The sequence below is a fragment of the Spinacia oleracea genome, chromosome 3, assembly GCF_020520425.1.
Source record: "Spinacia oleracea cultivar Varoflay chromosome 3, BTI_SOV_V1, whole genome shotgun sequence".
In the NCBI taxonomy this organism is placed as follows: domain Eukaryota; kingdom Viridiplantae; phylum Streptophyta; class Magnoliopsida; order Caryophyllales; family Amaranthaceae; genus Spinacia; species Spinacia oleracea.
Window position 1 is genome coordinate 2,595,824 of NC_079489.1, and position 27,744 is coordinate 2,623,567.

The window sequence follows — 27,744 nt, forward strand, 5'->3', positions numbered from 1 at the left end:
AACCGCCATCTGAGATAGCGGTTTTGTTTTAATACAAACCGCTATCTGAGATAGCGGTTTATAACATTGAACCGCCATCTGAGATGGCGGTTTGCTTTAAAACGAAACCGCTATCTCATATAGCGGTTCAATGCTGAACCGGAAAAAAAAATTTACTTCTCTTTCTCCCTTGCTTACGTGGACGGTATGGTGGGAAATAACTTAAAAAGTAACGTATTTAGGGAATTGTTGGATCTTTATGCAATATTGAAGGAAATCGCTCTAAGCCCAAAACACAAAGCCCAAATAAACTAGAAAACCCAAAAGTCCTCTCTGTCGAGTGTCTTCTCTGAGTTTCTGCTACTCTTCTCGGCTTCATCTCACTGTCTCCTTTTCGTCACGGCTTCAAGCTTCTCATCTCATTCTTCACGGCTCCTTCTCCGATTATTTTCCCGGCTTAAAGATTCAAGGTACGAAATTACGAATCTGATACTCTTCATTTTGGTTTAATTTTGTATTTGTTTGCTTTCATTTTGGTGGATTTATTATTCGAAAATTCTACTCGACTATTTTTCTATTTTTGCAATTATCTGTTCGACTTATGGTTCGATTTTTTATTTGTTATCGACTTAGTCTACTTAATTTGGTGATATTTACTGAATTAATTGGTCATATTTGCTCGAATTAATTGGTGATTTCTGCTCGAATTAATTGATTATTTCTGCTCGAATTAATTGGTGATATTTGCTCGAATTAATTGGTGATTTTTTCTCGTATTAATTGATGATTTCTGCTCAAATTAATTGGTGATTTTTGCTTTCATGCGATTCAAGAATAATATTTGTTGCCTGGTCAAAATCTTTTAGGATCCCCTGAATGTCGATCACAATATTCAGACAAAGATGCCTAAATTTACAAGTACTAAAGCCAACTTGAAAGGAATTTAGCTACTAATTCAGGTATCTTGCAAACTCACCACTATGTTGGTCTTTTAATTGGCTTTGTTTTGGTGTTGTTTATGTCTAATATTCTATAAGCAGTTCATAATTGTAGTTAATTTTCAAGTTATTTTGATTAAATATTATGTTTTGGGTTTAATTTGGTGTTTTTTTAAAGAACGAACGAGTAGAAAAAAGAATTAACTTAAGGGAATAACAATGTTTAGTTTGATTGAACTCATTTTTTATACGGGGCAGTACATAATTATGAGTTTGATTGAATAAGATTTTGAGCAGATGAATTTTGGAGCTTGTGTAATGGGGTAGGTGGTGGCGATTTTGTTCATGAGAAGATAGTGTTACTAGGCTAGGATCAACCCTGAATGCCTGAGAAGGTTGATGATTATAGGCCTCAATACCATTGAACTTCTTCAAGTCTTCAACCGTTCAGCCTACTTCCCGGCCTACTTCAACCAATTTTATGTTAGGATGTAAAACTATGAAAATATTTTCTCCCTGGTCCAGGGCAGTCGCCTCCTTTCATGGTCAGGTTTCATAATTTGCCAAATGAAGCGGGATATTTGCCACATTGTAAATAGTACAAAGTGTGTATTTCTCATTGTTCGAACTTGTTCGTATTTTCGGGCCAATAGAGTAACCACTTTCGGGCCAATTGAGTAGTTTTACCGAGGCAAGAAATGACAAGACTCCACTATAATGGGTACAAACTTGAGTTTCTTTCACTTAAATTTTTCTTTCTCTGTGACTCTGTCCCACTTTGATATGCCACATCTCTATTTTAGTATGTCCCAAAATAATAAGCCAGTTTTCATATAATCTCCAATGGCAAGCTAATTTGACAATTAGCTTGTTATGCCACATAAGATTTCAAGCTATTTCATTTTGTAGCTAATTTGCTCCATTGGCTAGCAACTAGCTTGTATTTAAATTGGTCCCACTTGTCAATTAATTATTTGACAACTTTTGGGAGCTAGTTGTCAAGCTTATTTGATTGGCCAAGCTAATTTATTATTTTAACTCCAATGGTCTAGCTATTAACTTGAACTTTTTTTATAGCTCAAGCTAGTCCCTAAGCTAGTCCATTGGAGATGCTCTAAGCTAATTATGAATTTTCCGGTATTACTTTTACTTTGTTTAGGATATGATTCTAAGCATCATAATAAGATGCTTGTTTTCAACAATTATTCTTTGTATAATTACGGCATTTTGATCAAATTCCTTGAAGATTACCTAAATCCAAATGTGGCCTGTTAAACTTGGTTGGCGGGAGTAGCTGTTATATGTAATATGAGTACATCTTGATGGAGTATAGAAGTGAACTACGTTTGATTTTTTGCATTCTGCTAATTGGTTGTTCTAAGGGTCTATTACTCTTCTATAGTATCCATCCTTTTTCTTCTTACTCGGACAATTCATTACTCTTTGCGTCCATGACCTAAGCTTCAGAGGTAACACAATTTTAGCAGATGACTGCAGTACGATTTTAGAAGGATGATGAGTGTGTTATCTTCCCAATTATATAATCTACAACGTTATCTTTGCGATGACTGCTGGCTGACCATGGGAATCGAGGAGTGCATCATTATCCTGATAGATTTCGGAGGTTTCAGCATCATGTAGGAAGTTAAGTATTACAGGGATATCGTGTGTTTTTCCCGTTGGAAATGTTAATGGCCAACATTTTCAACTTTTTTTTCTTAGTCTTTGCTAAGCCATTCTAGTTTATGTGTAGGGGTTTCTTATTTTTTATGCAAGCGTCAATATTTTTTGTTTCACTGTCTTTAAAACTTGTATATAATACAGATTTTATATGAATTGAAGAGAACTGGTAATTGAACTTGTTGTCATCCCGAAATTATATTCACATATTTGTGTTTTTTTTGGCAACCGTATTTGATTTTTTTCTTTCCGTATGCCTACATGATGTTTCTCTAGTATGTGATCATTGTTGATCCTATCTGATCTGTCCTGCAGTGTATTTTAAGAAAGTTTGACCTCATTGTTGGCCGCGGGAGTTTGTACAATGGCTACCGGACCTGGACTTGAGCCTCTTGTAGACCGTAAGTGCTCTATATTTGCATGTATGCTTTATATTGCAGTTTCAGTTCCCAGATTTGCATGAGGATGTGTCTCTTCGAGTGACAGCAGGGCTATAAAATTTATTTAAATAGTTTCTTTTGTAAGATTGATACTGACTGTCCCAACTATGGCCCTTTCACTTTAAAAGCTCCCAACTTTTGATTATTCTAGAGTGGTCTCAAATTTGAGGTGTATTTTCCCAGAATGGTCCTTTAGCTTAATTAAACTGTTAATTAAGTTGATTTAACCATATCATACTATTCCATTAACTTCATTTAATTAAAAAATATGATTATTGCACGAGAGATACGAGTCTTAATTAAGTTATATAGCACTTAATAAACTAAGGGACCATTTTTGGAAAGGACTCTCTATAGTTGGGACCACTTTGAGATAATCAAAAGTTGCGACCTTTTAAAGTAAATCGGCCATAGTTGGGACTGATAATATCGATTTTCCCTAGTTTCATTTATAAGATTGTTGTCTGAAAGCTAGCGAAGTTGACATGGCCTTTGCTTACAATCTTTCTTTTTCTCACCTCCCCCCTTGCAGAGATGATTTCAGTTATTACCAATGATGGACGCAATATAGTGGTTAGTTTGCAAGATACCTGAATTAGTAGCTAAATTCTTTTCAAGTTGGCTTTAGTACTTGTGAATTTACTCATTTAGGCATCTTTGTCTGAATATTGTGATCGATTTTCATTCAGGGGATCCTAAAAGGTTTTGACCAGGCAACAAATATTATTCTTGATGAATCGCATGAAAGGGTTTTTTCTACCAAGGTTTGGCTTATATCACTCCGTAGTTCTCTCTCTCTCTATCCCCCTTTTTTTATCAAAAAAACTAAAAAATATAGGAAAAATTACTTTAAATAATCCAACATTTTGACGATTTTTCATTAATAATTCAACCTTTGACTTATTATCTAATAATCCGACCTTTGCACCCCATTAATTTTTATTGCACCCAACCGGTCACCTACATAATACATCAGGTCACCTATACACGTGTCATGCAACTATTTGTCATAATTTATTTTATTTTTTAACATTAATAATTTCTTTTTACTTTTTCTTTCCTTCCTCCTTCCTCATCTCTGTCCTTACTCTAATCCCACATCCCCTCTTTTTTCTCTATCCTCCACCACCAGCCTTACTCACTCCCACCACCATTGTCGTCATCATCATTTGATCATCAAAATAAACCACAATAAAATTAATTTTATGCACTATTCAGTCACTTACATTTTCTGTCCCTTCTTTTCTCACCCACATCTACATCAGCAGAAATAGTTTACAACAGAAACCCAAAGCAGCAACAACAACTAGTATCCACTTTCGTCATTGCCGCAACAACCACCAACAAGGACGACCTTCAAGAACCACCACCGCTGCCGACCAACTCCTCCAACTCACCCAAATTATATAACCTATTTATTCCTTAATTTAATGTGCTTGAATGTAAATTTGGATTTAATTTCCAAATTGTTAAAAAAAAGTTGGGAAAGTATTAATTTGATCGAAATTAAACAATAAATACTTAAATTCATGCCTGATGCGAACATAATTGTTCAAATTTTGCCACAAATTATTTGAACAAGAACTTTAATTTTTTTTCTTCCCCCAATTTGATTTTCTTGGGGCTTATGCGAATCTAGACATTTGGTAGTAATTTGTTGCCTTGCGTGAATCTGGGCTTCGAGTATTTGAATCGACGATGACCGTTCGAAAAGCCGCAGGTGATGGCTGACTGGCTGGCATGGATCAGTGAAGAAGGTGGCCAAAATTCATTTGGGGAAGACAAAGGAAAGAAACGAGAAAAGAGGGAGGAGTTTAATATTTTTAAAAACAAAAAAAACAATTATGTTGTATTTCTAAAAGCTTTTTAGTTTTTTTTTTAAAAATAAAATAAGAGGGTGACCTTGTTAACAGGTAAACGGTCATTTGGGTGTAATAAAAGTTAATGAGGTTCAAAGGTTAGATTATTCGATAATAATCGAAAGGTTGGATTATTAATGGAAAATCGTCGAAATGATGGATTATTTAAAGTAATTTTCCCAAAAAATATATTAATATGTTTTGGTATGGAATGGCATGCGACAGAACAGGCTTTACATACATGAAAATACTTAATCTTTTGGCAATGGAATTATGCAGGGTCTTTATCTGTTTTTTTTTTCTGCCTAATAAATCAAACATTGTAATGTTCACTATAAGCAATTTCAGGGAAAAGTTGGTTTACCGTTGGAACTTGAGTTCCTTGTTACCACTTTGAGATGAAGGCTGAAACCATAATAAATATACTTATATACATGTTATATTCTTTGTAATTCGATCTCAGTCTACTCAATCACTTGATCTTATGACCGATTTGTTTCCAACAAGTTAGCAGTAACGAGGAACATAATGCAGAAAGATAAGAGCTCGTTATTGATCTATGTAGCAAGCCCTATTATTTTAACGATGTTCATTTATTCTTTTATGTATTGCACTCTTGTGTAAAAGTGTTCATCTCTTAAAGTATATATCACGAGAACAAGAAATTGTGGCATGTTACGTTGTTTAATGCTTCCAGCTCTTAAATTTTTTGCATTCGGAGTGCAGGAAAGTTATTGGAGGGTTATATTATCTATCACCGTAACCCAGTAGGATAAGTGTTAATCGTCTCAGCACGATACTGTTCAAGCCACTGTACATAGGTAGCTATTTATGGTGTGTTCTATTCACCTGGTTTTAACTTATTTTTCCTGAACTATCTGAAATGAACTTATCAGAATTTATCAAAACTTATTTTAGCTATAGCCTTATTTGAGAAGTTAAGTCTTTTTTGTTATTTATTGCTTTTATGTCGACCAAAAGTAAGTATGTGGTTTGGATCCATTCAAGGCGCCCCTGTCTGTGGGGTTGAGGAATGAAATTGATGTTGTTGTAACTTGTAAGTGCATGAAATCTCCTATTATTGCCGTATTTATGTTAAATCTTTCTCTGTTTTAGACTTTAGAGTGTATTCTGAAATAGTTATTTGCTCGGTTGCAGGAAGGAGTCCAACAGATTGTATTGGGTTTGTACATCATCAGGGGTGACAACATGTATGCTATCTTTTCTTAAAGTATTTTATTTTTATTTTTATTCTTATGCAATTGTTTTTGTAGTATAATTATATTAGACCTGATCAAAACGTGGGCCGGGCCAAGGGCATAGAAATCTGCCCATTATGTCAGGCCGGGCCAACTTCGGGCCAATTTTTTGTACCAAAACCCCGCTATTTCGGGGCAAACATATCATCAGGCTTCCAGGCCAGGCCAAAATTACACTAAAATTGTTGTTTTATATTGTCCAAAGCCTGCATTTTTTTAACCCAAAACCCGATAATTTTCGGGCCGGGCCCATGTTGACCAGCTCTAGATTATATGATATCGTAATTTATCCTGTTGTTGTCGTTTGGCATTTACAGAAGCATTATTGGTGAGCTGGATGAAAACTTAGATGCTGATATTGAGCTTTCGCGGTTGAGGGGCAATCCTCTGAAGCCTGTCATTCACTGATCCAAAGTTCTCGGGGTAGAAGTGTGATATCAGTGAACATCTACAATAGGAGTTTTTGGATGGATGAGGCTTTATGCTGAAAGACAGCTTCAAAACTAAAGCAGATTAGACGCGACATTTAACTATGAACTAGTGTGTGGCCCGGGCGTTGCTCCGGGTTTTACTTTTAGTAGGTTTACTTTTTTGATAAAATGTGCCCATTTTTAAAAGATTGTATTTTACATTTATATAGGAAAATATAACATACATTGTAGATTTGTAGCTAGTTAAGATGGTAGAAGTGAAACTTTAATCCACGAGGTTTGATGTTCGATCCTTGCTACATGATTTTTTTTGGTTGTCAACATGCCATGACGATTATTAGCGGTGACATGGCGTAATAAGGAGGGGGTATACGTGGCACATACACGTTTTCATAAACGTCTTTTAATATATTAGTATAGATAGATGAAAAAGTGAAGAGAAGTTGAGTAGGAACCATCTTATCTCCTCCGAATAGCCTACCGGTAAAATCATTGCCGACTAGTCTCCCTTTATGAGATACATTGTAAGTTTTTTTGTGAATAGATAAAATAAAAATTTCTAAGCTATGTATTGAGACTCTGGAGTAAAACTCGTTCTTTGATTTAGTTTTCCCCAGCCTGAACTGAATTCAATCGAACTAGCTCAACCCGAGCTTAAACAAATGGAATTATTGAAAAAATGGTCATTAGATAAATAAATAAATATAAATAACCTAGTACAATATTTGCATTGCCTCGAGGGACAGTTTACCTTTTCATGATTGTCAATGTAAATATTTGGACATTTATATATCTAATTTTGTATTCGTAAAAAATATATTTTTTTTTATATAATTCCGAAAGTACATATCGAGACGAATCAAACAAGATCACACACGACTATATTTTTCCTTACCCATAAATCACAAATGGCGGTCAAATTGAAATTTGTTAATAGTGTCAAAAGTCAAAGTGTCCCTATTATTTCAAAACGGAGATAGTACTATAGAAGTAGATAGTTTTATGCCTTCAAAACAATATTATAGAAGTAGCTAGTTTCGAAATTAGAATATTAAAATAGTCAAATTTGGTAAATAGTTTAGTTTAAGTAGCCAATTTGGTAAAAGAAAATACTAATAACAGATTTTAATTCGAATCTAAGTTAAGATAAACGCATGTGAAAAGACTAATTGGAATCTCTTAGGTAGTTTTGAAGGAACCCTAATCTCTTAGCTAGTCTTAAACCTAGACACCTAGTAGGAATCGGAGTACAATTTTGTCGTCTAAAAACCCATAAAAACAACCCATAACCCGCTATTTATACCATGCTAACTGTACATCATCGTCCATAATCTATAAATTTCCCTTAACCCCTCCTTAAGTTTTACATCTACAACTTAACCTTTCTTCTTTAACCCCACATTACTTGCTTTGCACGCAAGCCACCATACCTAGCTAGTTCGACGTACTCGTCTACGTAATTCTACGACGATGGCAAAGGTTATTTTCGGTATAACACTCATGTTATTACTAACCACACTTTCATCTAGCATTACCAATGCTCAATCCACTAATACATGTACTAATCACCCTTTTCAATCAAACAACCAACAACAACCTAACTACAAGAGTTGTGTTGATCTTCCTTCATTAAACTCTTTCCTACACTACACTTATTCCCCGGCCACCGAAACCCTAAACATCGCGTACCGCCACCCCGTTGGTGGCAGCACGGGCCCCGCCACCTCAAAGTGGGTGGTTTGGGCCATTAACCCAACATCCAAATCCATGGTGGGATCACAAGCATTAGTAGCATACCGTAGCCCTATCGACGGAACCCTAACGGCGTATACGTCGCCAATCACGTCGTACGGGACGATGCTTGAGAAGGGTGATTTAAGTTTTAATGTGTCGGAATTAAAGGCGGAGTTTAGTAACGGCGAGATTGTAATATTTGCGACGATTAAGGTTTCTATTAATGGTAGTACACAAGTTAACCAAGTTTGGCAAGAAGGTCCGTTATCTAGTGACGGAACTCCTCGGATGCATTCGCTTTCCGGCGATAATGTTCGGTCCATGGCGTCGCTTGATCTTCTTTCCGGTGTCATTGCTCCGGCCAACGGTGGTTCCGGCGGGTTTGGTACTTCTTGGAAGAATGTAAGTCTTAACTTTTAATATATTGGTTTAATTTATTTTGTTTTTCATTAATTCGAACATACTACGTATAAATATAGCCATACCCTAATGTAGTGGCTGAATTTTTTTGGAAATTAAAGTTGGGGTTTCGTTAATCGTAAATTATTACTAGGAAAATTTTGTGCGAAAGGAACTTTAATAATAGCGATTTTTAAATAATTACGTAAATTAATTATGTGGTAAAACTGGTTTTGGATCCTCTAGAGTTCTAAAATAACTCTACACGGTAGAGTTTGATCAATATCAACCACTGAATGAAAAATGAATGGCTCATATATTTTCTTTCCAAAATCTCCCTTATTTTTTCTCATTAATATCCAAAACCTGATTTCCCCTTTCCATTAATACGAGCCATTGATTTTAAAATGTATGGTATAAATACAACTCTATTTTGTAGAGTTTTATTAAAACTCTAGAGGATCCGGACTCGGTAAAACTACCTAGCTATTATCTTTTATTTTTGGTAGCACTATCACTTAATTAACACTTTTCATCCAAAATTCCGTTTAAGGTGTCCATCAATAATTTACTTCTAATTAACGGTAATTAACACCATATTATTGTATAATTTACCCTCACATAAAGGTATTTAGTCCTAAAAATAAGTCATTAGCCACATACGGAGTAATATATATTTGTACATTAGGTTTTATAATTTGGGAAAATTGCATATATTTTGGACTAAATAAAATTTTGGATGAAAAGTGTAGTGATGCCAACAAAAAAGAAGATATTAGATAATAGGTAGCTTTTCCACATAAAACACATTAAAATGTAGTTATTTAATTTTAAAACCAATGTACGGAGTACGTGATAAAAATTAGTTCCCCACAAAATTTCCAAATTATTGTAGCATAAACAAAGGAAAACCGGCAAGAACAATAAGCTTTTATAATTTTTGTTTTTATTTAAAGTGTCGGTGGACCATCCATGATCCAATGCAGCTTCGTCACTGCACATATATGATTGTTAACTTGTTATTAACATGGAATATACTTTTTTTTGTATGAGTCAATGGTTAATAAATTAACAAGTTTGTGTAATCTTGATTATTTCAGACACATGGAGTGATAAACACAATGAGTTGGGGAATTCTAATGCCATTAGGAGTAATAATAGCAAGATATGTCAAGTTCTTCCCATCAGCAGATCCAGCATGGTTCTACCTCCACGTAGGATGTCAGTTAACAGCCTACATTTTCGGCGTCGCGGGCTGGGCTACCGGGCTCAAGCTCACGAGTGGCCCGCAACACATTCATCACCCGACCCATAGATGTATCGGTACCACCATCTTTTCCATGGCGACTCTTCAGGTGTTAGCCCTTTTCGTAAGGCCGAAGAAGGACCATAAGTACAGGGTTTACTGGAACGTGTACCATCACTCGGTAGGATACGCTACGATCATACTTGGTGTATATAATATCTTCGAGGGTTTCAGGATCCTTAAACCCGATAATGTATGGCGGGTCGGGTATGGTGGGGTACTTTTGGGGTTGGTGGTTAGTTTTGTTGTACTTGAAGCGACTACTTGGTATCTTAGTTTCAAGAGAAAAAGGATTGCCAATGTGGCGGAAGAGAACAAGTCAAGTATCAACCACGTTTAACACCTACACGTACGATTTGACAAGACGACAAAATGTAGCACATTGTGACCGGCCGCATATGTATGTAATGTTGTGAGTTTTCTTCTCTGTTTTTCCCTTACAAGATTCTCATATTGTGATAATTTATGTATTGATACAATGTACGTACTAAAGTTGACTTCATCAATTTTTATGTTAAAGTCAAAGTTATCATATAGATATCCACGGCAAGTGATGTTCTTAATAACGTTACCCCAGACAAATAATCAAAGAAATAACCCTATATGTCTTACTATATTGTGAATCGAGTAAATTTGGCATAAGACATAATTATAAGCCATAAATAATCATAAGTCATAACTAATTCGATCTCTTTAGGCATGTTCCCTTTGATTTGGTCTTAATAACATTACACCAAACAAATAATTCAAGAATAACTTTATATGTCACACTCTTTTATGAACTGGGCAAATTCAGGCATTCAGCGCCTACCAGAGTATTAGTAAGAGTCGGTATCGCATGTAGTTTAAGACGATTTTTGCGCCCATCAGAGTATTAGTAAGAGTCGGGATCACATGTCGTTTAAGACGAGTTTGCTTAATTATGAATTGCAGAAGTTAATTAACGCAAGACTATGGTTGTTGTGAGCAAATTAAAGGTGCGATATACCATAATAAAAAATAAAAAATAAAAAATAAAAAAATAAGGTTTAAAGCTCAGATGCACTTAAATTTCATTATTTCATTCGAAGATCAGACAAATGTGGCGGACCCAACAGCCACAAAGAGTGCAGATAATATCATAAGCTTTGCACCAGCCGGGAATCGTACCCGGGTCTGTACCGTGGCAGGTACTATTCTACCACTAGACCACTGGTGCTTCTTGTGTTTATAGCTGAGAATCTACTACACAGTATTAATAAATATATTCTTCATTGATTATTCTCATACCTTAACCTATACAGATACAAAAGTAAATAACTTACCCAAGAAGATCATTATAAAAGAAAACTATTTATATATGGAATACAATAATATAATTTTCTTAAGGAAAGATATTCAAAGAATAAACAATTGAATTTTCCTTTATTGTAAATGAATATTAGTTATAGATTTCCTTTTGTGATTTATACGGAGTACTTGAGAAAGAACATAGTCGTCACATGGAGTTTTTGTTACATTCTCTCAATAAATATTTTTTAAATAATAATTTTTTATAATTTTTTATTATCCATGGTCGAAGATGTTGATGTTTAAAATCGTGCATTTAAAAATGTGACTAAATAATTGTGTTATTTAAATACAACGCGGCTCCTGTGAGACCAGTCACACCATCAACTTGATGGTGTGACGAACGCGAAACCAATAGCGTACCTCCCCTAAAACTATATAAAAAAAAGTAACAGATCTAAACTATAGAAGTAACATACCTAAACTAAAAAAGTACCTCTTCTAAAATTATATATATAAAAAAAGTAACATGTCTAAACTATAGAAGTAACATACCTAAACTAAAAATGTACCTCCCCAAAACTATTCCGTATAAAAAAAAGTAACATGTCTAAACTATAGAAGTAACATACCTAAACTAAAAAAGTACCTCGTCTAAAATTATAAAAAAAAAGTAACATGTTTAAACTATAGAAGTAACATTACCTAAACTAAAAAAAATACCTCCTCTAAAATTATTTTTTTTTAAAAAAGTAACATGTATAAACTATAGAAGTAACATACCTAAACTAAGAAAATATCTCCCCTAAAACTACTCTGTATAAAAAAAGTAATTAACATGTATAAACTATAGAAGTAACATACCTAAACTAAAAAAAGTACCTCCTCTAAAATTATATAAAAAAAAGTAACATGTCTAAACTATAGAAGTAACATACCTAAATTCGCAAGTGTGAACTGGTCTCACCATCAGTTGATGGTGAGGACAGTCTCATATAAAAATTTGGGATTTAAATAAGAACAGGGAAAGTATAAGGGAACGCCTGATGTGGCGTCAAAAAAGTGATTGATAATTTCACCCTTTATTTAAATCAAAAATTGAAAAAAAAATTAGTGAATTAATTTAAAAAATGCTTATCATAACATAAGCTATTAAAATTAGAAAAATATATTAATAACAAGGACAACAAATAATTATTATGTCAAAAAAAAAAAAACAAGTAATTAACCAACTAATTGTTATTATCCATTTAAAAGAAATAAGTATTGTTATGCGTGCATTTTTTTGTTAATTATAAGTCCACATCACGTTCAGAGAATTAAAACAGTTATATTTAAGCCTAACTCACATATTACACTTTACCATAAGTATCATTGTCTCATGTTTCTCTATAAAATAATTTGGTAAAATCTAGAGAATTAAGTGGGATATATTTGTCTTGGCAAAATTAGAACATTAAGTTGAGAAATTCTCAACAATTCTAGTATCCACTCACCAACATTACAAACCAAAATGCTTCCCATTTTAAGTTTAATTTTAACCGACATATAATACCACTATATGTCTATATATACAAGAGTTGGAGCAATATTTTAGGAATATACACAAAAACCTTCAGCAAAAAGTCATCCATTAGTCTTCGCTTTTCTTGTGTTTTATTTCCATTAATTTCTCGACGATTATGTTTATGCTATTACAAACGTGTCATACTCATGGCACTTGTTAGCTTTATATAATTTTCTTCAATCAATTGAAAATAATACGTGTCAAAGTTTTTCGATCAATAAAAAAAAAATACGATAAGACATTTTCTTCTACGGAGTATCAATCAATCAAAATGTTTGGTTAAGCTTTTCTATGGTTGTTTTAAGCACCAAAATAAGAAACACAAAAAAGAAAAATCATAACCAAATTGATAAGAAATAGAGATTAACAAAATTTTACATAAATTTTGACAAAATAATAAATAGAGAATTCTCATTATTGTTAGGTATGAGCAAAAAATCGGGTATTCGGTACCGGATCAACCCAAAAATGGTGGTGAAGTCCCGTCGGGTCCAGAACCGGAATCGGAAACGTTAAGAACTTGAGATCCGTTCCAGATCAAAAAATGAGCACCCGGCTTAATCGGTTCTGGTATCGGTTGCTAGCTTTTGGGACCCGTTTTCCACCGGGTACCCGATAACACTAGTTCTATAACATTGTTTTTATTGTTTTTTTCTGCCGTCTACTGTACTATTCGATATTTCATAGAAATGAAGTCTAGCCCATTACTCATACATACAACCTAACACATTCTCACAAACACACATACACAAACCCTAGAGTTTTTCACTCATCCGTCATCACTGTCATTTTCAACATCCGAGTTTTAGTTTCCAACATCTCAGTATCTCACCATTTGTCATTTGGATCTTCAAAGCTAAACATTGTTTGCTTATAGCGGGTGATATGGTGTTTCACATCTCCATAAAGGTTGCCTTTATCCGAAAGTCTAATGAGTTTTTTTTTTTTTTCAAATGATGTTATTGGAGCATAATTACAGATAAATTTTATGTAATTCTTTTATATAATCCTGCCCTTGTTTATACATTTCTTGAATTCTTGTGAAAAATAATTTTATATAAACGAAAAGAATGAATAAAAAAATTGTAAACTAATCTAGTACCAGGAACCAGAATCGGTTCCTCAAATCGTGGAATATTTTTTAATCAATAAAACATTTTTGCTTTATTTTTTTGAATCAAATAGCTAGAATCTATCAAATGAAAAGTTAATATCTTACCATTTTATCCAACCATTAGACATGGTCTTCATTGCACATAAATATATATATTTGGACACCAAAATATTATACCTCATATATGATATTCAAAGTAGTAACCCGACTTCCCGAGACATCGCCCGGACACCAAACACTAGTTAACTGCTAAAATTTGCTGACCGAACACACGTGCCTAATATTTATTTTTCTTTTGCACTACTATTTTCCTTTCCGGGTTGTAGGATTTTAGTTTAAACTGGAGTTTTATACCTTATGTGTTATACCTTCCTTTTCTGTTTATGTAATGGAAATTGATAATACGAACTTTTTAATCACAGATTTGGACTAATTTTTTTTACCCAAATTATTTTTTAACGTTCTTCTTATATGGAAAATTATACGGTGGCTTGCTTAATAAGATAATATGTATAATAACACATTAAGGACCGCAAATAAGTTTTTTCTTAAATTGTATTAAGTTAACATCCTTGACCACCACAAAGTTAATCGAGGTGGTTTTCAAATTCCAAACAATTGACGGCATGTTTAGTAGTCGGTAATAAATTGTAAGAATGAGTGTTATTTGCCAAAAAAGTAGCATCATATTGTCAATGTAATAAAATTTCGTGTCAAACTTGGTGTTTTTCTTCATTAATTTGCACTCCCACTCCCTAAATGTAATGAAAGTTTATGAAGAAAAAAAGTCAATAATTTTAAGTGAACTAGCATTAACATAGGAATGAATATTGTTTTACAAATTTATATTCAAATTCCTTCTCATTGACACCCGCATCTGTACCGTGGCAGGGTATTATTCTACCACTAGACCACAGTTGCTTCTTGTCATACACAGCTAAACATTATTCCATTGTTCTTGGGTTGATCATGTCATAAGAAATTAAAGGTGGAGTGGTTTAGCTTTTTTTTTTTGTTTTTTTTTTGTTTCTACTACGAGGAGTTCTCACCGCCTTCGGCGAGTGGACTAATCTCCCGCGGGAATTTGCATGAGTACCTCGATGGGCATCTTCCCTCCCAGTTGAGATTTTTTCCATTCCCAAGGCTCGAACCCGAGACCTTGGTTAAGGAGCAAGAGGCCCTTAACCACTCATGCCAACCTCAATTGGTAGGTTTAACTATTTAATTAGTCCCAAAATGTGTTACAATATATTGTAGTAAACACCATTATTACAAACTTTACGACGCTCGTAGAAATTGTTTCTAAACATTTAGGCATTTCATTTGGTATTTTTATAATATGATTTGATGCATGTATTAATTCGATCGTTTGTTGAATATAACAAAGGTACTCCGATTATGTACAAGCAATATTTTTTTCCATTACTTGTTAACTAATGTAAGGCTGCAACTTATAGTTTTGTCATTTTAGGCCACAAAGCTCAGAGACGGGGTTGCATAAATCTTAGGCAATTTTGTTTATTGTAGAACTAAATTACACGAAGTAAATTGTGAAATTAAATTAAGTAGAGAACTAGAGACTATAATATGTATTTACAAGCAATAATTTTCTAATACAAGCAAAATGTATTTACAGGCCCCAACTTATAGTTTTGCTAGTTTTGTCCACCAAAAACTCATAAACGGCACTTGATACATCTTAGGAATAAATATACTGTACGAAGCAAATTGTGGAATTAAGTTTAAGTAGAAATCGGAGTTTATTTCATGTGAACTAGGTGAACATTACATGTACCAAAAAAAATGAGCCAAGAAATAACCCTATGTCATACTCTATACTAAACTGAACTAAACTAAACTAAACTAATTATTCATAATTAATTCGATCTTTTTAAAACGTTTATCCTTGATTATTTCTCCTTTTCTCTCGCGTATTAGACTAATACTTCCTCTGTCCCGGAATACTCGACCCAGTTTGACCGGCACAGAGTTTAAGGGACTTGAATTGACTTATTTAATTTAATAGGTAGTAGTTGGTAGTGGGGTATTATTTTAATGTAGTTAGTGGGAAATGTGTGAAGCTAGGGGTGGGGTTGGGAGAGAATAGGGGTTGAATTTTTAATTATTTTTTGTATGGAGTAAGGGGTAGGTGGGTTAATAGGGGTGGAGTGAGAAATAATATAATATTGTTAGAATATTTCCATTTTTAGAAACAGGTCAAGTATTAAGGGACGGCCCGATAAGGAAAACAGGTCAAGTATTCCGGGACGGAGGGAGTAGTAAGAGTTAAATCCAGTGTAAGAAGTATCTACTTCTAATAAGATCAAGAAAATTGTAAAAAAATATAAAGAAATACGAAAAAATGTAAAGCTCAGATGCGCTTTGCTTCGTCTGAAGATCAGACAGAAGTGGCGGACCCAACAGCCACAATTAACGCAAATATCATCACAGCTTTGCACCAGCCGGGAATCGAACCCGGGTCTGTACCGTGGCAGGGTACTATTCTACCACTAGACCACTGGTGCTACTTGTGATGTGTATCGTTGAGGTGATAGTAGTACTTAGTTTAATTGCAATTATCAATTGATTGAGTTATTTCTTCATTGATTATTCACATAACCTAACTTATACAGATTTTAAAAAATATAAATAAATAAATAACTTAAAAAAGATAATTAAATATAAAAAGAAATTAAATGTGTACGGAGTATATTAATATAAGAGGGAGAGGGTAATAAATGATTGATTTGGTTAATTTAAAAAATAGAAATACAAAGAGAAGGACACGAGACATTATTAATATAGATTGTCTGTGAATATGGTTACTATAGGTAATTCGGAAACTAAGTTATTAAGGGTAGTATACTAGGCTAGTAGTATATGTACTTCATATTTCATAAGGGATATCGAAAGGTCAAATGTCTCAGACATTTTCTTATAGAATAGAGATCGATAGAAAATATATGATATATGTTCAGTCATTAATTGCGAAATAATTATATAAGCATCATTTTATGATCAATTATACTTAAAGCCTAACTCACATATTGCACTTTACAAGAAATATAAAGATATGTCTGGAAAATAATTGGGTAAAAATCTAGAGAATTAAGTGTGATTTGTCTTGGCAAAACTAGAACATTAAGTTGAGAAATTCTCAACACTACTAGAATCCACTTACCAACATACCGACCAAAATGTTTCCCATTTTAATCGAGATATACCAATATATATACAAGAGTTGGAGTAACATTTGGAATCCACAAAAATCTTCTGCAAAAATTCATTCACTGGTCTTCGCTTTTCTTGCATTTTATTTCCCTCAGTTTCTCGACTATTATGTTTATGCTAAAAAATCATATAGTAAATACTAAAGAGCAAGAAGTATGAACGTCACATACCGTTACCCTTATTGGCACGAAGAAACCCAAAGAATCATATAGTACATACTCCAGTAAAAAGTTAAACGATACACGATACACGATTCACGACACTTGTTGCGGCACACATAATTTTCTGCAATCAATTTTTAAAAATACGCGTGGGTCAAAGTTTTTCGATCGATAAAAAAAAATACAGTATGGCATTTTCTGCTATCAATCAATCAAAATTTTGGATTAAGTTCTTGTATGGTTGTTTTAAGCACAAAAATTAGAAAACAAAAACAAAAAAAAAAACACTTCTAAATCATAATCAAACCGATAAGAAACAAAGATTTCCAATATTTTACATAAATTTTGACAAAATATTATGAGAAATTACACATTTTTATATTCTCGATCATAAGAACTCAACAAAATCAAAGGATATAAAATACCTTAATTCGCGGCAGAGTACTATTCTACCACTAGACCACTGGTGCTTCTTTCGCGGCAGAGTACTATTCTACCACTAGATAGCGATAGAGTACTATTCTACCACTAGACTACTGGTGCTTCTTTTGCTATGTTCCATTTACGATGTCTTTAATTGGGTTGATATGTCACAAGTGAAAGATTGAGAGAATGATTTAGGCGCATAATCAGCCCGAGACTCAAGGCTAATTTGCTAACTGTAATGCACAAATATTGCTAACTGGTTTTGACTTTACATAATTGCCTAAAATAACAAGAATTATATTATCATATATTCTAACACTTTCCAGCAGTCAAAACGGGTGGTTTACCAACGCTGAGACTGTCCCAAAAATTTTCAAACAATACTTGAAGAAGACCCTGCGTAAAAATATTTGCAATCTGATAACGGGATGGGACATGTAAGACACGAATGTGTCCTTTCGCCACCTTCTCACGAACAGAGTGGATATCTGTAATACCCTAATGATTCATTGCTTTTATAAAACCATTTTCTAACTTACAATAAAGGAATTACTAAGATATTACCGCCACCGTGATAACGGTTAAGTCTATTACCAGAATTGCGCAGCGGAATTTAACTAACTTCAAAAACACAATAATAGTTAAGGCCTCCATACAAATCGAAACCGTTACGGCCCAAACCAAAACTTTTAAAATCCATTAACTATCAATTAAATAGTTTAAATAGTTTATGTAGTCATGGCTATAAAATAATAATAGCAGAATTTATAAATGCGGAAGAGAAAACATCTCTCAAACTCAATCTCATGCTTGATAATTTCTCCCGCAAGTTATCTCTACAAACCTGTTATTGAAAATGCAAATGCAATGGTGGATCATCATAGGGTCATTAAGGCAAAGGTCATGACCAAAGGAAACATGAAGCACGAAGTCAACGAAATCTGACTAGGAACAAGCTAGAATGAAATCCTAGTCTAACCTGCTTCAGTCAACAACTTAATAATCCACATGCAAAAGCCATTTAATAAACAAGTAATTACGGAGACAAGACTCGACACTTGACACGACTCTTGACTCAAATATTAATTAAAAATAAGCTTCGAACGAGCTAAAAGAAAATATCCATAAAAGGAAGGGTGTTGGGAGCCCACCAAACACCAAAATAATAATAAAGTAAATATCGGACCATACCGAAGGTTGGACCATACCAACGAAATTCCAGCACATAAAAATAAGAATGAAACAACGTCTTGTATCATTCGTAGGAGTACAAGTTTTCCGGCAAGACTCCCCTCATTGTTCATACTCGAGGTATATACGTTCCAAGAGTTTTGAAGTTTGACCCGGTTGCACTTACGTTAATTAATATTTTATGTACAAAGTGAATTCAAGACACAATCAACAAAACATAAAATACAAGCAACAGGAGTACAGGACTCAAGTGATATTACTCCTATTGTTCCTTCTCAATATACTATTGAGATCGATAACCCTACATTGCCAGTTAACAAGCGAGGTGTGCACAAGGCACGAAAAATCCTTAGTTCAATTCACATAGATTTTCCAAACATACCCTACAGACGGGGTAGAATAAATAGTGCAACAAGGCACGCGTACTTGGCTCAAAGTATGCTAGACATTACGTACAATAGCATAAACATAATCTTTGCATGTGAAACACACATACATGCATATAAAACTTGAAAACATGCTTGACATTAAATTCAACGATTATAATTGATCACAACATGATTGTTCACATAGGATTCATAAATTCCACAATAATCAATAACATGTTTGTTCACCACATCAAACATTAATCCAATAATAATTCAAGTCACATGATTCACAAATAATAAACACGGAGCTACTTTGCGAATCACGACTCAAGGCTATAAATCATTAAAATAATAGAACTTATCCAGCAACTTTTATAAGTTCTAAAACACTTAAATTAATTAAAATTTGATTGTTCATAATTAATTAGATTAAATCCTAACAGATTTTTATCTCTGTCATGAAGTGTGATTTGTCTTGGCAAAACTAGAACATTAAGTGAGAAATTCTCAACAATTCTAGAATCCACTTACCAACATACCAAACCAAAATGCTTCCCATTTTAATCGAGATATACCGTTATATTATATATACAAGAGTTGGTAACATTAGGAATCCACAAAAATCTTCAGCAAAATTTCATCTAGTCTTCGCTTTTTTGCATTTTATTCCCATCAGTCTCTCGACTATGATGTTTATGAATTATGATAATCTCTCACCTTTACCCTAATTAATACCCAAAAAATCATATAGTAAATAGTAAGAAGTATAACCGTCTCATACCCTTATCCTTATCGACACGATGAAACCTAAAGAATCATAATTTTCTTCAATCAATTTTAAAAAATACGGGTCAAAGTTTGTCGAAAAATAAAAAAATATATAATATGTCATTTTCTTCTATCAATCAATTAAAGTTTTGAGTTAAGTTCTTGTATGGTTGTTTTAAGCACAAAAATAAGAAAACAAAAACGAAAAAACACTTCCAAATCATAATCAAACTGATTAGAAACCGATATTAACAATATTTTACATAAAATTTGACAAAGTATTATGAGAAATTACAATTTGTGGGAGAGTGCAATTCTACCACTAGACTACTGGTGCTGTTAGCTCTGTTCCATTACAATGTCTTTAAATTGGGTTGATATGATTTTGGCTCTATGTTCTGTTAAATACTGTACTTTGAAATATATAAAAAAAAAACGAAAATTTAGAAACTAGATTAGGACGAGTTAATCTCTGTCCTTATGATAATGTTAGCCTACATTATATTGCTGATGGGATTCAAAGCTAATTTAGCCAGGATTCCCTAATCAAGAATGTAATAATGCACTACTAGATCCAACAACCCAAGCCATCTCATATTCAATATATGAGGCACATGGGTATATTTAAAGACAACCAAAACTTCATTTCTCTTCCATGTGGAAGAATACTCCTACTCACACAACTTGAAGACTAATATCTAACTTGTTCAATTACAATATCTTTAAATTGGGTTGATATGTCATAAGGAATTAAGTGTTAGTATGTTGGAATATATTGACGTAAACACCATTATTACCTTAAAATACTTGTAGAAATTGTATCTAAATATCTAGGCATTTCATTCGGTATTTTTATAATATGAAACTTGGTGTATTAATTAGAGCGTAAACTGAGTAAATTCGGTACAAGCCTATGTCATACTCTGTTATGAACTGAGTAAATTCAGTACAAATCATAGTTAGAACTAATTCAATCTCTTAACTCGTTTTTCCTTTGATTGGTCTTAATAACATTACACCAAACAAATAATTCAAGAAATGACACTATAAGCCATTAATCTTAAGTAATACGATCTCTTAAGGCGGGCGCGCATGAGTCATAACCAAATCATAACTGAAAGAATATTTTCGTTATGTATTCAAAAGATGTACATAACAAGTCCAGCTACGCATATCATCGCTTGAGTCACTCCCAAGTATTTCGCAACTGATGGGGCTCGACTATAAGGTGAGTTTCCCACCAACTCCACTAATTTAAAAAGGGAAATATACATTATATTACGATTTATTAAAGTAAAGGCTATACTTTATAGTTTCACCCTTAGACCACCAAAAGTTGTGTGGCATGCATCAGAAAGTAGTGGCAGACCCAACAGCCACAATGCATGTTTCATTACAGTTTTGCACCAGCGCGCCATCGAGCGCGGGTCTGTACCGTGGGCCCATGACAGTGTATTATTCTACCACTAGACCACTGATGCTTCTTGTGTTATGTGTCTTTGAAAAGATACTAGGTACAACCGTACAACCGTACAAGTACGGAGTAGTTCTTATTTCAAATATCAATCTGAATACATTCTTAATTGATTATTCTCGTAACTTAAAAATAATTATAAAAATAATTTATACACGGAGTACACTATATAATTATAAAGATTAATTATAAAAATAATTTATTTATACACGGAATACACTATATAATTTGCCTAAAATTATGGAAGGATATTTAAAGATTAATTAACAAATTAAATACATGACAAATTGATTTAAATAAAGGTTTCCTTCATTAAAACTACGGTCGTTGAATGGATCTTGCACGGTAGAACGTCTCCCGTGTATAACGCTGAAACATGCAGTCTTTCTAGAGAGAAGGTATAACGATTTGTTGAAGCCGCGATGATGATTTCTACTTAATTCATCTGAATGTACTCGAAAAATGGATATTTGTTGCGATCCCGCATAAAACTTTACCAACGAACCAATTCTACATAAATCCACTAAACGACAAACCAAACATACTAATACTAACTCCACCACAGGGAGACTAACAAACAAGGACGAACTCCGCCCACGTGGTGAAAATTTATTGAATTTCGAAGAAAATAACTGAATTAAATGAAGGAAAAGGGTCGAAAGTAGTCTAATTTCCGAAGAAATTAGACTATTTTCGACCTACGACGGTTTAAAAAAAAAAAAAAAACCTAGAAGATGAGAGAGGGGAAGAGGATGGGAGAGCGTTTTAACACACTAACTTAGTTATTGTTGTTGATTATTATGGGAAAAAAACATATTACTTAGTAGTTGGTTGCTAAATACAATAGATATTTCGTGCTAAATAAACATAACATCAATTTTTAATCTAGCTAGTAACACATTGATTTTTGTTTTTATACCTATTATGTATTCCGTATATATTTAAACACGTACCGTGTACGGTGTGCATTTAGTTAGAACGTATTGGATTTGTGGCCCAAATTTTATGATCCGTTATATTCAAGTTTAACTCACATATTGCATTTTACCATAAATATCACTCTCTAGAAAATTAATACGGTAAAATCTAGAGAATTAAGTGGGATTTGTCTTGGCAAAACTAGAACATTAAGTTGAGTAATTATCAACAATTCTAGAATCCACTTACCAACATATCAAACCAAAATGCTTAACACTATATATATATATATATATATATATATATATATATATATATATATATATATATATATATATATATATATATATATATATATATATATATATATATATATATATATATATATATATATATATATATATAAGAGTTGGAGCAACACTAATTTGAGGAATCCACAAAAACCTTCAGCAAAAAGTCATTCATTAGTCTTTGCTTTTCTTGCATTTTAGTTCCATTAATCTCTAGACTATTATGCTTATGCTATGACTCATACCCTTACCCTCTTGTACATGATTTTCTTCAATTAATTTTAAAAAATACGGGTCAAAGTTTTTAGATCAATAAAATAAACATACAGGATGACATTTTCTTCTATCAATCAATCAAAATTTTGGATTAAGTTCTTGTATGGTTCTTTTAAGCACAAAAATTAGAAAACAAAAACCCAAAAACAGTTCTAAATCATAATCAAATTGATAAGAAACAGAGACCAACAATGTTTTACCTAATTGTGTACCAGTAAATAACCTCTGCTAATGGTTGTAATTCTAGGCATAAGTTGATTATTGATGAATGCAGGGAAAAGCTTGACAAAATACTGGATGCTGATATATTTGGCAAAATCCGCAAGAAAAACCTTTACTTTGTTGTCCCATAGTTGATATGAAGTTTATTAATGTTAGGCCTAATGTAGGAAGTAGACCTGTCAAAAATCGACCCGACCCGAAAGCCGACCCGAACCCGACCCGAAAATACTGGGTCCTGAACAAGATTGTGACCCGTAACCCGATTTTATCCGAACCCCATCAACCCGAAAAGTAATGGGTCAAAACCCGACCGAACCCGTTTTGGACCTGACCGATTGAAAATCGTTGTATTTATAGTAATAAATGAGATTATGAGAAAATTTAAGCATAATAAACACGTTGTTTTTACTATTATTGTGTGTAATATGATTTTAATTTGAATTATACGCCATTTTATGGTTGAATTTGACTAAATATAAACTTGTGTAGGAAAATTTGTTTATTTGTGCCCATATTTTGTATATTTATCACCTAAAGTAATGAATATATAATGCGCGTTTTAAAATCTCTCAACCCGTTGAGTCGACCCGAACCCGAAAATTCTGGGTATTGAACAAGCATTTGTAAACCCGAACCCGAAAGTGACCGACCCGATCTAACCCGAACCCGAAAATATTTTTTTACAACCCGACGCGACCGACCGTTTGACAGGTCTAGTAGGAAGCGAGTCGTCTTTAAACTCCCCTTATCTCATTATAATTAACGGTTTTTTCATGAAATGCCCCTGAGGTTTTAAAAAACGCACCAAATACCCTCGCCTGTTTCGATTCACATAATATACCCCTATTTTTTCCAAGTTTGCACCAAATACCCCTTAACTGACCTTCCGTTAGTCCTCCGTTAAGTCGTGTTTATAATTCACAGTATACCCCTTTTTATAAACTTAATGCATAATATACACCTATTTTAAAATTAAGTTGCACTAGATACCCAAATTGCAGGAATTTGAATTTAACGGCTAGTTTTTAAACCTAGGAAGCAAAATATAGCCGTTATGTTCTTGCTGCATATAAATGCTACTAGTGTTCACCTCACTTGCATACTTTCCCCTCTCCAAATTAGCCATGAGCTCTCATTCAAAAATCGAATCTTCTTCCATCCCAAATTTAGCATACATTAGAGTTCCTAATAAAAATTGCTATTGCGGGAGAAGATTTGCAATTAGGAGCTCGGAAACGGAAAAAAATCCGCAAAAGCTTTACTACAAGTGTGATCCTTGTGATAATTTCAAATGGTGCAAAGGTTTTCTTGAGCACACAAGTGATGAAGTTCAGAGCAAGGGAAACAGAGATGATGAAAACAGGGGAATGCAAGAACAAAGCTGGGGAATGCAAGAACAGAGCAGGGGAATGCATGAAGAGTTGAAGCTATTGAAGAAGAAGATCAAACAACAGAAACAGCAAATCAATTTTGCAATAAAAATTGGTGTATTAATGTTTGCATTTCTGATTTGGATAGCAATGAAGTAAAGTTGTAACAAATTTCATGAAATAAAGAGACTTTGTTCCATAAATACTTGTTCAAGCAAATAAGCTTTACATAAACTGAACTTTAAGTGGACAAACACCACTGAACTGCACAAAAAGAGGTGTTCTAAGCATTTCACTGTTTCCAAAAAATGATCTCTGCACAACTGTTTCCAAAAACTGATTCTAACTAAACTGATTCTGACTAAACTGATTTGACTAAGTTAGTTTAGCTTTGTGCACTACAATTCACAAAATATAGCCAACTGAGGTGACTATGCAGCTGCCTTTGACCTCTTCCTTGTGTTTGGTCCCCCATTTGATGTACTTGCTCCTGCTGCACCACTCTTTGAAGTACTTGGTCCAGTGGCACTTGTTCCTCCACTCTTGCATGTTCTTGAGTTGTGACCAAACTCTCTACACTTTCCACATTTCACATTTGTGTTCCTCTTCCCTTTCTTTGGTTCATTTGCCCCTCTCTTTCTCTTCTTAGCAGGTCTGCCAGATGGTCTTTTGATGGTTGGAGGCTGAATGGAAGGAAGGCCAAAGTCAGGCCACTGAGATGGATCTGCCATAGGATGAATATGTTCTGCATAGGTTAGCTTGTATGCAGCAGCCTTGAATCATGGGGATATGAAATCAGTCCATATCATGAAATGTGGCCTTATCATGAAAGATCAACCAGGGTTCTAACTTAATGGACCCATATGGTTGATCAGTCCATATTTTGCCATTTTTATAGGCCTTATCCATCTTTGAGGAACCATTTAGACAATCCTCAAACCCCAAATCAGGAATATCATCAGGAATCACCTCATCATCAACATCAGAATCAATCCAATCATTCAGAACATCCTCTTGTTCAGAATCTGATTCCTCATAATCAGAATCCTCACTCTCCTCTTCTGAACATATCTCACCAACATCAGCAAAAACCCCTGGTGTCTTAGACCTTCCTGTACCCTTTCTCCCTTTTCCCTTTCCCTTGGAAACCCAAGTTCCAGCCTTCTTAGCAGTGACTTTGTTAACCCTAAACCCCTCAGGTCTAGCTCTGCCCCCCTTCTTTTTCACTGGCTGAGCTTGATCAGGTGGTGCTTGATTGTTAGGCTCATCAGTTTGGTTGTTCTGTGGTGGAGTGGGATTTTGTGGTGGTGGTGGAGGGGTGTGATGTTGTGGTGGAGAGGTGGGATGTTCTGGTGGTGGTGTGTGTTGTTGTTGTTGTGGTGGAGAGGTGGGATGTTCTGGTGGTGGTGTGTGTTGTTGTTGTTTTGGTTGGGTGGGTTCTTTCTGTGGTGGGGGTGGTGGGGGTGGTGGTGTAGGTTGTTTGGTGGGTTGTTTAGGTGGGGTGGGTTGTTTCTGTGGGGTGGGTTGTTTAGCTGATGCCCTCCTTTTAGGGGTTAGTTTCTTAGAAGCAGGCTTATCCTTGCCTTTTGACTTAGAAGCAACATGATTTGTGTGTTTGGGTGGGGTGGGTTGTTTCTTTGGGGATTCTTGTGTTTGTTTTGGTTGAGAGCAACCTGGAAACACCTCATCAGCATCATCTTTGCTAATGACTCTCACATACTCAACCTTCATGTCCTCACAATCAACAACAGGGACCTCCATAGCCACAGTGTACTCCATTTGTTCCTGTATTTCCCTCAAAATGTCCTCCCTTTCCTGTTGTTTCCTCATTGCCTCTTCCTCCTCTCTTTGAGCCCTCAACAGTTCCTCTTGTCTCTCCTTAAGTTGTCTCTCTTTTTCCTTTCTATGATTCTCAATTGTTGCAACAGCATTCCTAAACACCAATCCTGGTTTATCTGTTCCCTCAACCCAAATTTCAGCAGTGTCTTTACCCCAATTCCATCCCCACAGAAGCCTTAAAGTCTTATCATCATTCAATTCAACCTTACCACAAGGACCCTCAACATACAAGCTAAAGGTACTAGGCAAAAAAACATCTTGCTTAACTGATTCCTCAAAGATATCAAGAAACAACTTCAACAAACGATATTTTTCCATGTCTCCCACTCTAATATCAAAACTATGTGACCCATAACGTAGTAACAACCAAATAGCACTCATCCTAAAGGGAAAAAATAATGAAACTAACATCAATTTTCATTCCAACAACCACAATTGACCAATAACCAACAAGAAAGTTGCGCAATTTTAAAAAAAAAACTGACAATTTCACAAACCCTAACCCTAATCGATTTCGTGAAAAAAAAACAAGTTAACCAGCAAAATTAAACAGAGGAGAAGAGATTATTACCTGGAAGTAGACTAACCAACTTTAAATTCCCGTTTCCTCTTCAACACTAACTCAACTGGAAATCGCCTCAAGTTTCTCCCTTTTTTTGTCGCGATTGAAGCAAAATCACAACCCACGAACTCGCCTTTAAGGTGCGCAGCAAAATTCACAAAAATATTGAAGATCTACCCAGAATTTCTAGGGTTTGAGTAGGATTAGAGCTTGAAGAAGAACAGGGGAGAGGAGAGAGAAAGAGAAAAATGTGAACGGTTTTTTTTTTTTTTTGGTCTTTCTGTGAAAGTGAAGGAAGTCAATGGCGCTAAACCAAAATTAAGGGCAAATAAGTAAAACACCACTAACGGCAGACTAACGGCGTTAGCTAACAGGGGCATGTCATGAACAGTACGGATAAATAGGGGTATATTATGTGAATCGAAACAGGCGAGGGTATTTGGTGCGTTTTTTAAAACCTCAGGGGCATTTCATGAAAAAACCGTATAATTAATCCTTCAGGGCAAACTATGTATGTTCTTAGTTCTTAATTGAAGTTCTCTTTTTAGAAAAAAAAAAAAAAAGTAAAAATGTTTTACATAAATTTTGACAAAATGTTATTTGTGTTGCATTGTTGTGGGTTCAGCTCATTTATTGCACAAGTAAGTTCTTTTAACTTGTGTTTGTGAGCCTA

General features: G+C 34.2%; 3 protein-coding genes, 2 non-coding genes and 1 pseudogene across 6 annotated transcripts; 2 read left to right on the plus strand and 4 right to left on the minus strand.

Annotated features, from left to right (window-relative positions):
- The first annotated feature begins 265 nt into the window (after window positions 1–265).
- LOC110784174 (sm-like protein LSM8) lies at window positions 266–6,876 on the plus strand. 2 transcript variants are annotated; one of them, XM_021988609.2, is made up of 7 exons: window positions 284–449; window positions 846–938; window positions 2,913–2,998; window positions 3,570–3,610; window positions 3,727–3,801; window positions 6,055–6,107; window positions 6,473–6,876. In XM_021988609.2, the coding sequence occupies exons 3-7, from the start codon at window positions 2,962–2,964 to the stop codon at window positions 6,561–6,563; spliced, it is 297 nt and encodes a 98-aa protein (XP_021844301.1). In that variant the 5' UTR covers window positions 284–449; window positions 846–938; window positions 2,913–2,961; the 3' UTR covers window positions 6,564–6,876. The 2 variants fall into 2 exon arrangements, with proteins under 2 accessions (XP_021844300.1, XP_021844301.1); XM_021988608.2 differs by lacking the exons at window positions 846–938; window positions 6,055–6,107; window positions 6,473–6,876 and adding an exon at window positions 4,758–5,616 and having other exon boundaries at window positions 266–449.
- A 1,053-nt stretch (window positions 6,877–7,929) lies between these two features.
- Window positions 7,930–10,559, plus strand: LOC110784197 (cytochrome b561 and DOMON domain-containing protein At4g17280-like). The gene is made up of 2 exons (XM_021988633.2): window positions 7,930–8,722; window positions 9,820–10,559. The coding sequence occupies exons 1-2, from the start codon at window positions 8,057–8,059 to the stop codon at window positions 10,363–10,365; spliced, it is 1,212 nt and encodes a 403-aa protein (XP_021844325.1). The 5' UTR covers window positions 7,930–8,056; the 3' UTR covers window positions 10,366–10,559.
- A 497-nt stretch (window positions 10,560–11,056) lies between these two features.
- LOC130471232 (uncharacterized) lies at window positions 11,057–11,153 on the minus strand (annotated as a pseudogene).
- Window positions 11,154–16,342: 5,189 nt separating this feature from the next.
- LOC130471221 (small nucleolar RNA snoR114) lies at window positions 16,343–16,429 on the minus strand. The gene has a single exon (XR_008931882.1). It is a non-coding gene; the product is annotated as a small nucleolar RNA snoR114 (small nucleolar RNA).
- On the minus strand, window positions 16,430–16,500 carry TRNAG-GCC (transfer RNA glycine (anticodon GCC)). Its single transcript has one exon. It is a non-coding gene; the product is annotated as a tRNA-Gly (tRNA).
- Window positions 16,501–25,465: 8,965 nt separating this feature from the next.
- Window positions 25,466–27,548, minus strand: LOC130470715 (uncharacterized). Its single transcript, XM_056841240.1, has 2 exons — window positions 27,081–27,548; window positions 25,466–26,891 (listed from the first exon to the last, which is right to left on the minus strand). Exon 2 carries the CDS (start codon window positions 26,888–26,890, stop codon window positions 25,466–25,468), a length of 1,425 nt encoding a protein of 474 aa, XP_056697218.1. The 5' UTR covers window position 26,891; window positions 27,081–27,548.
- Between the last annotated feature and the right edge of the window lie 196 nt (window positions 27,549–27,744).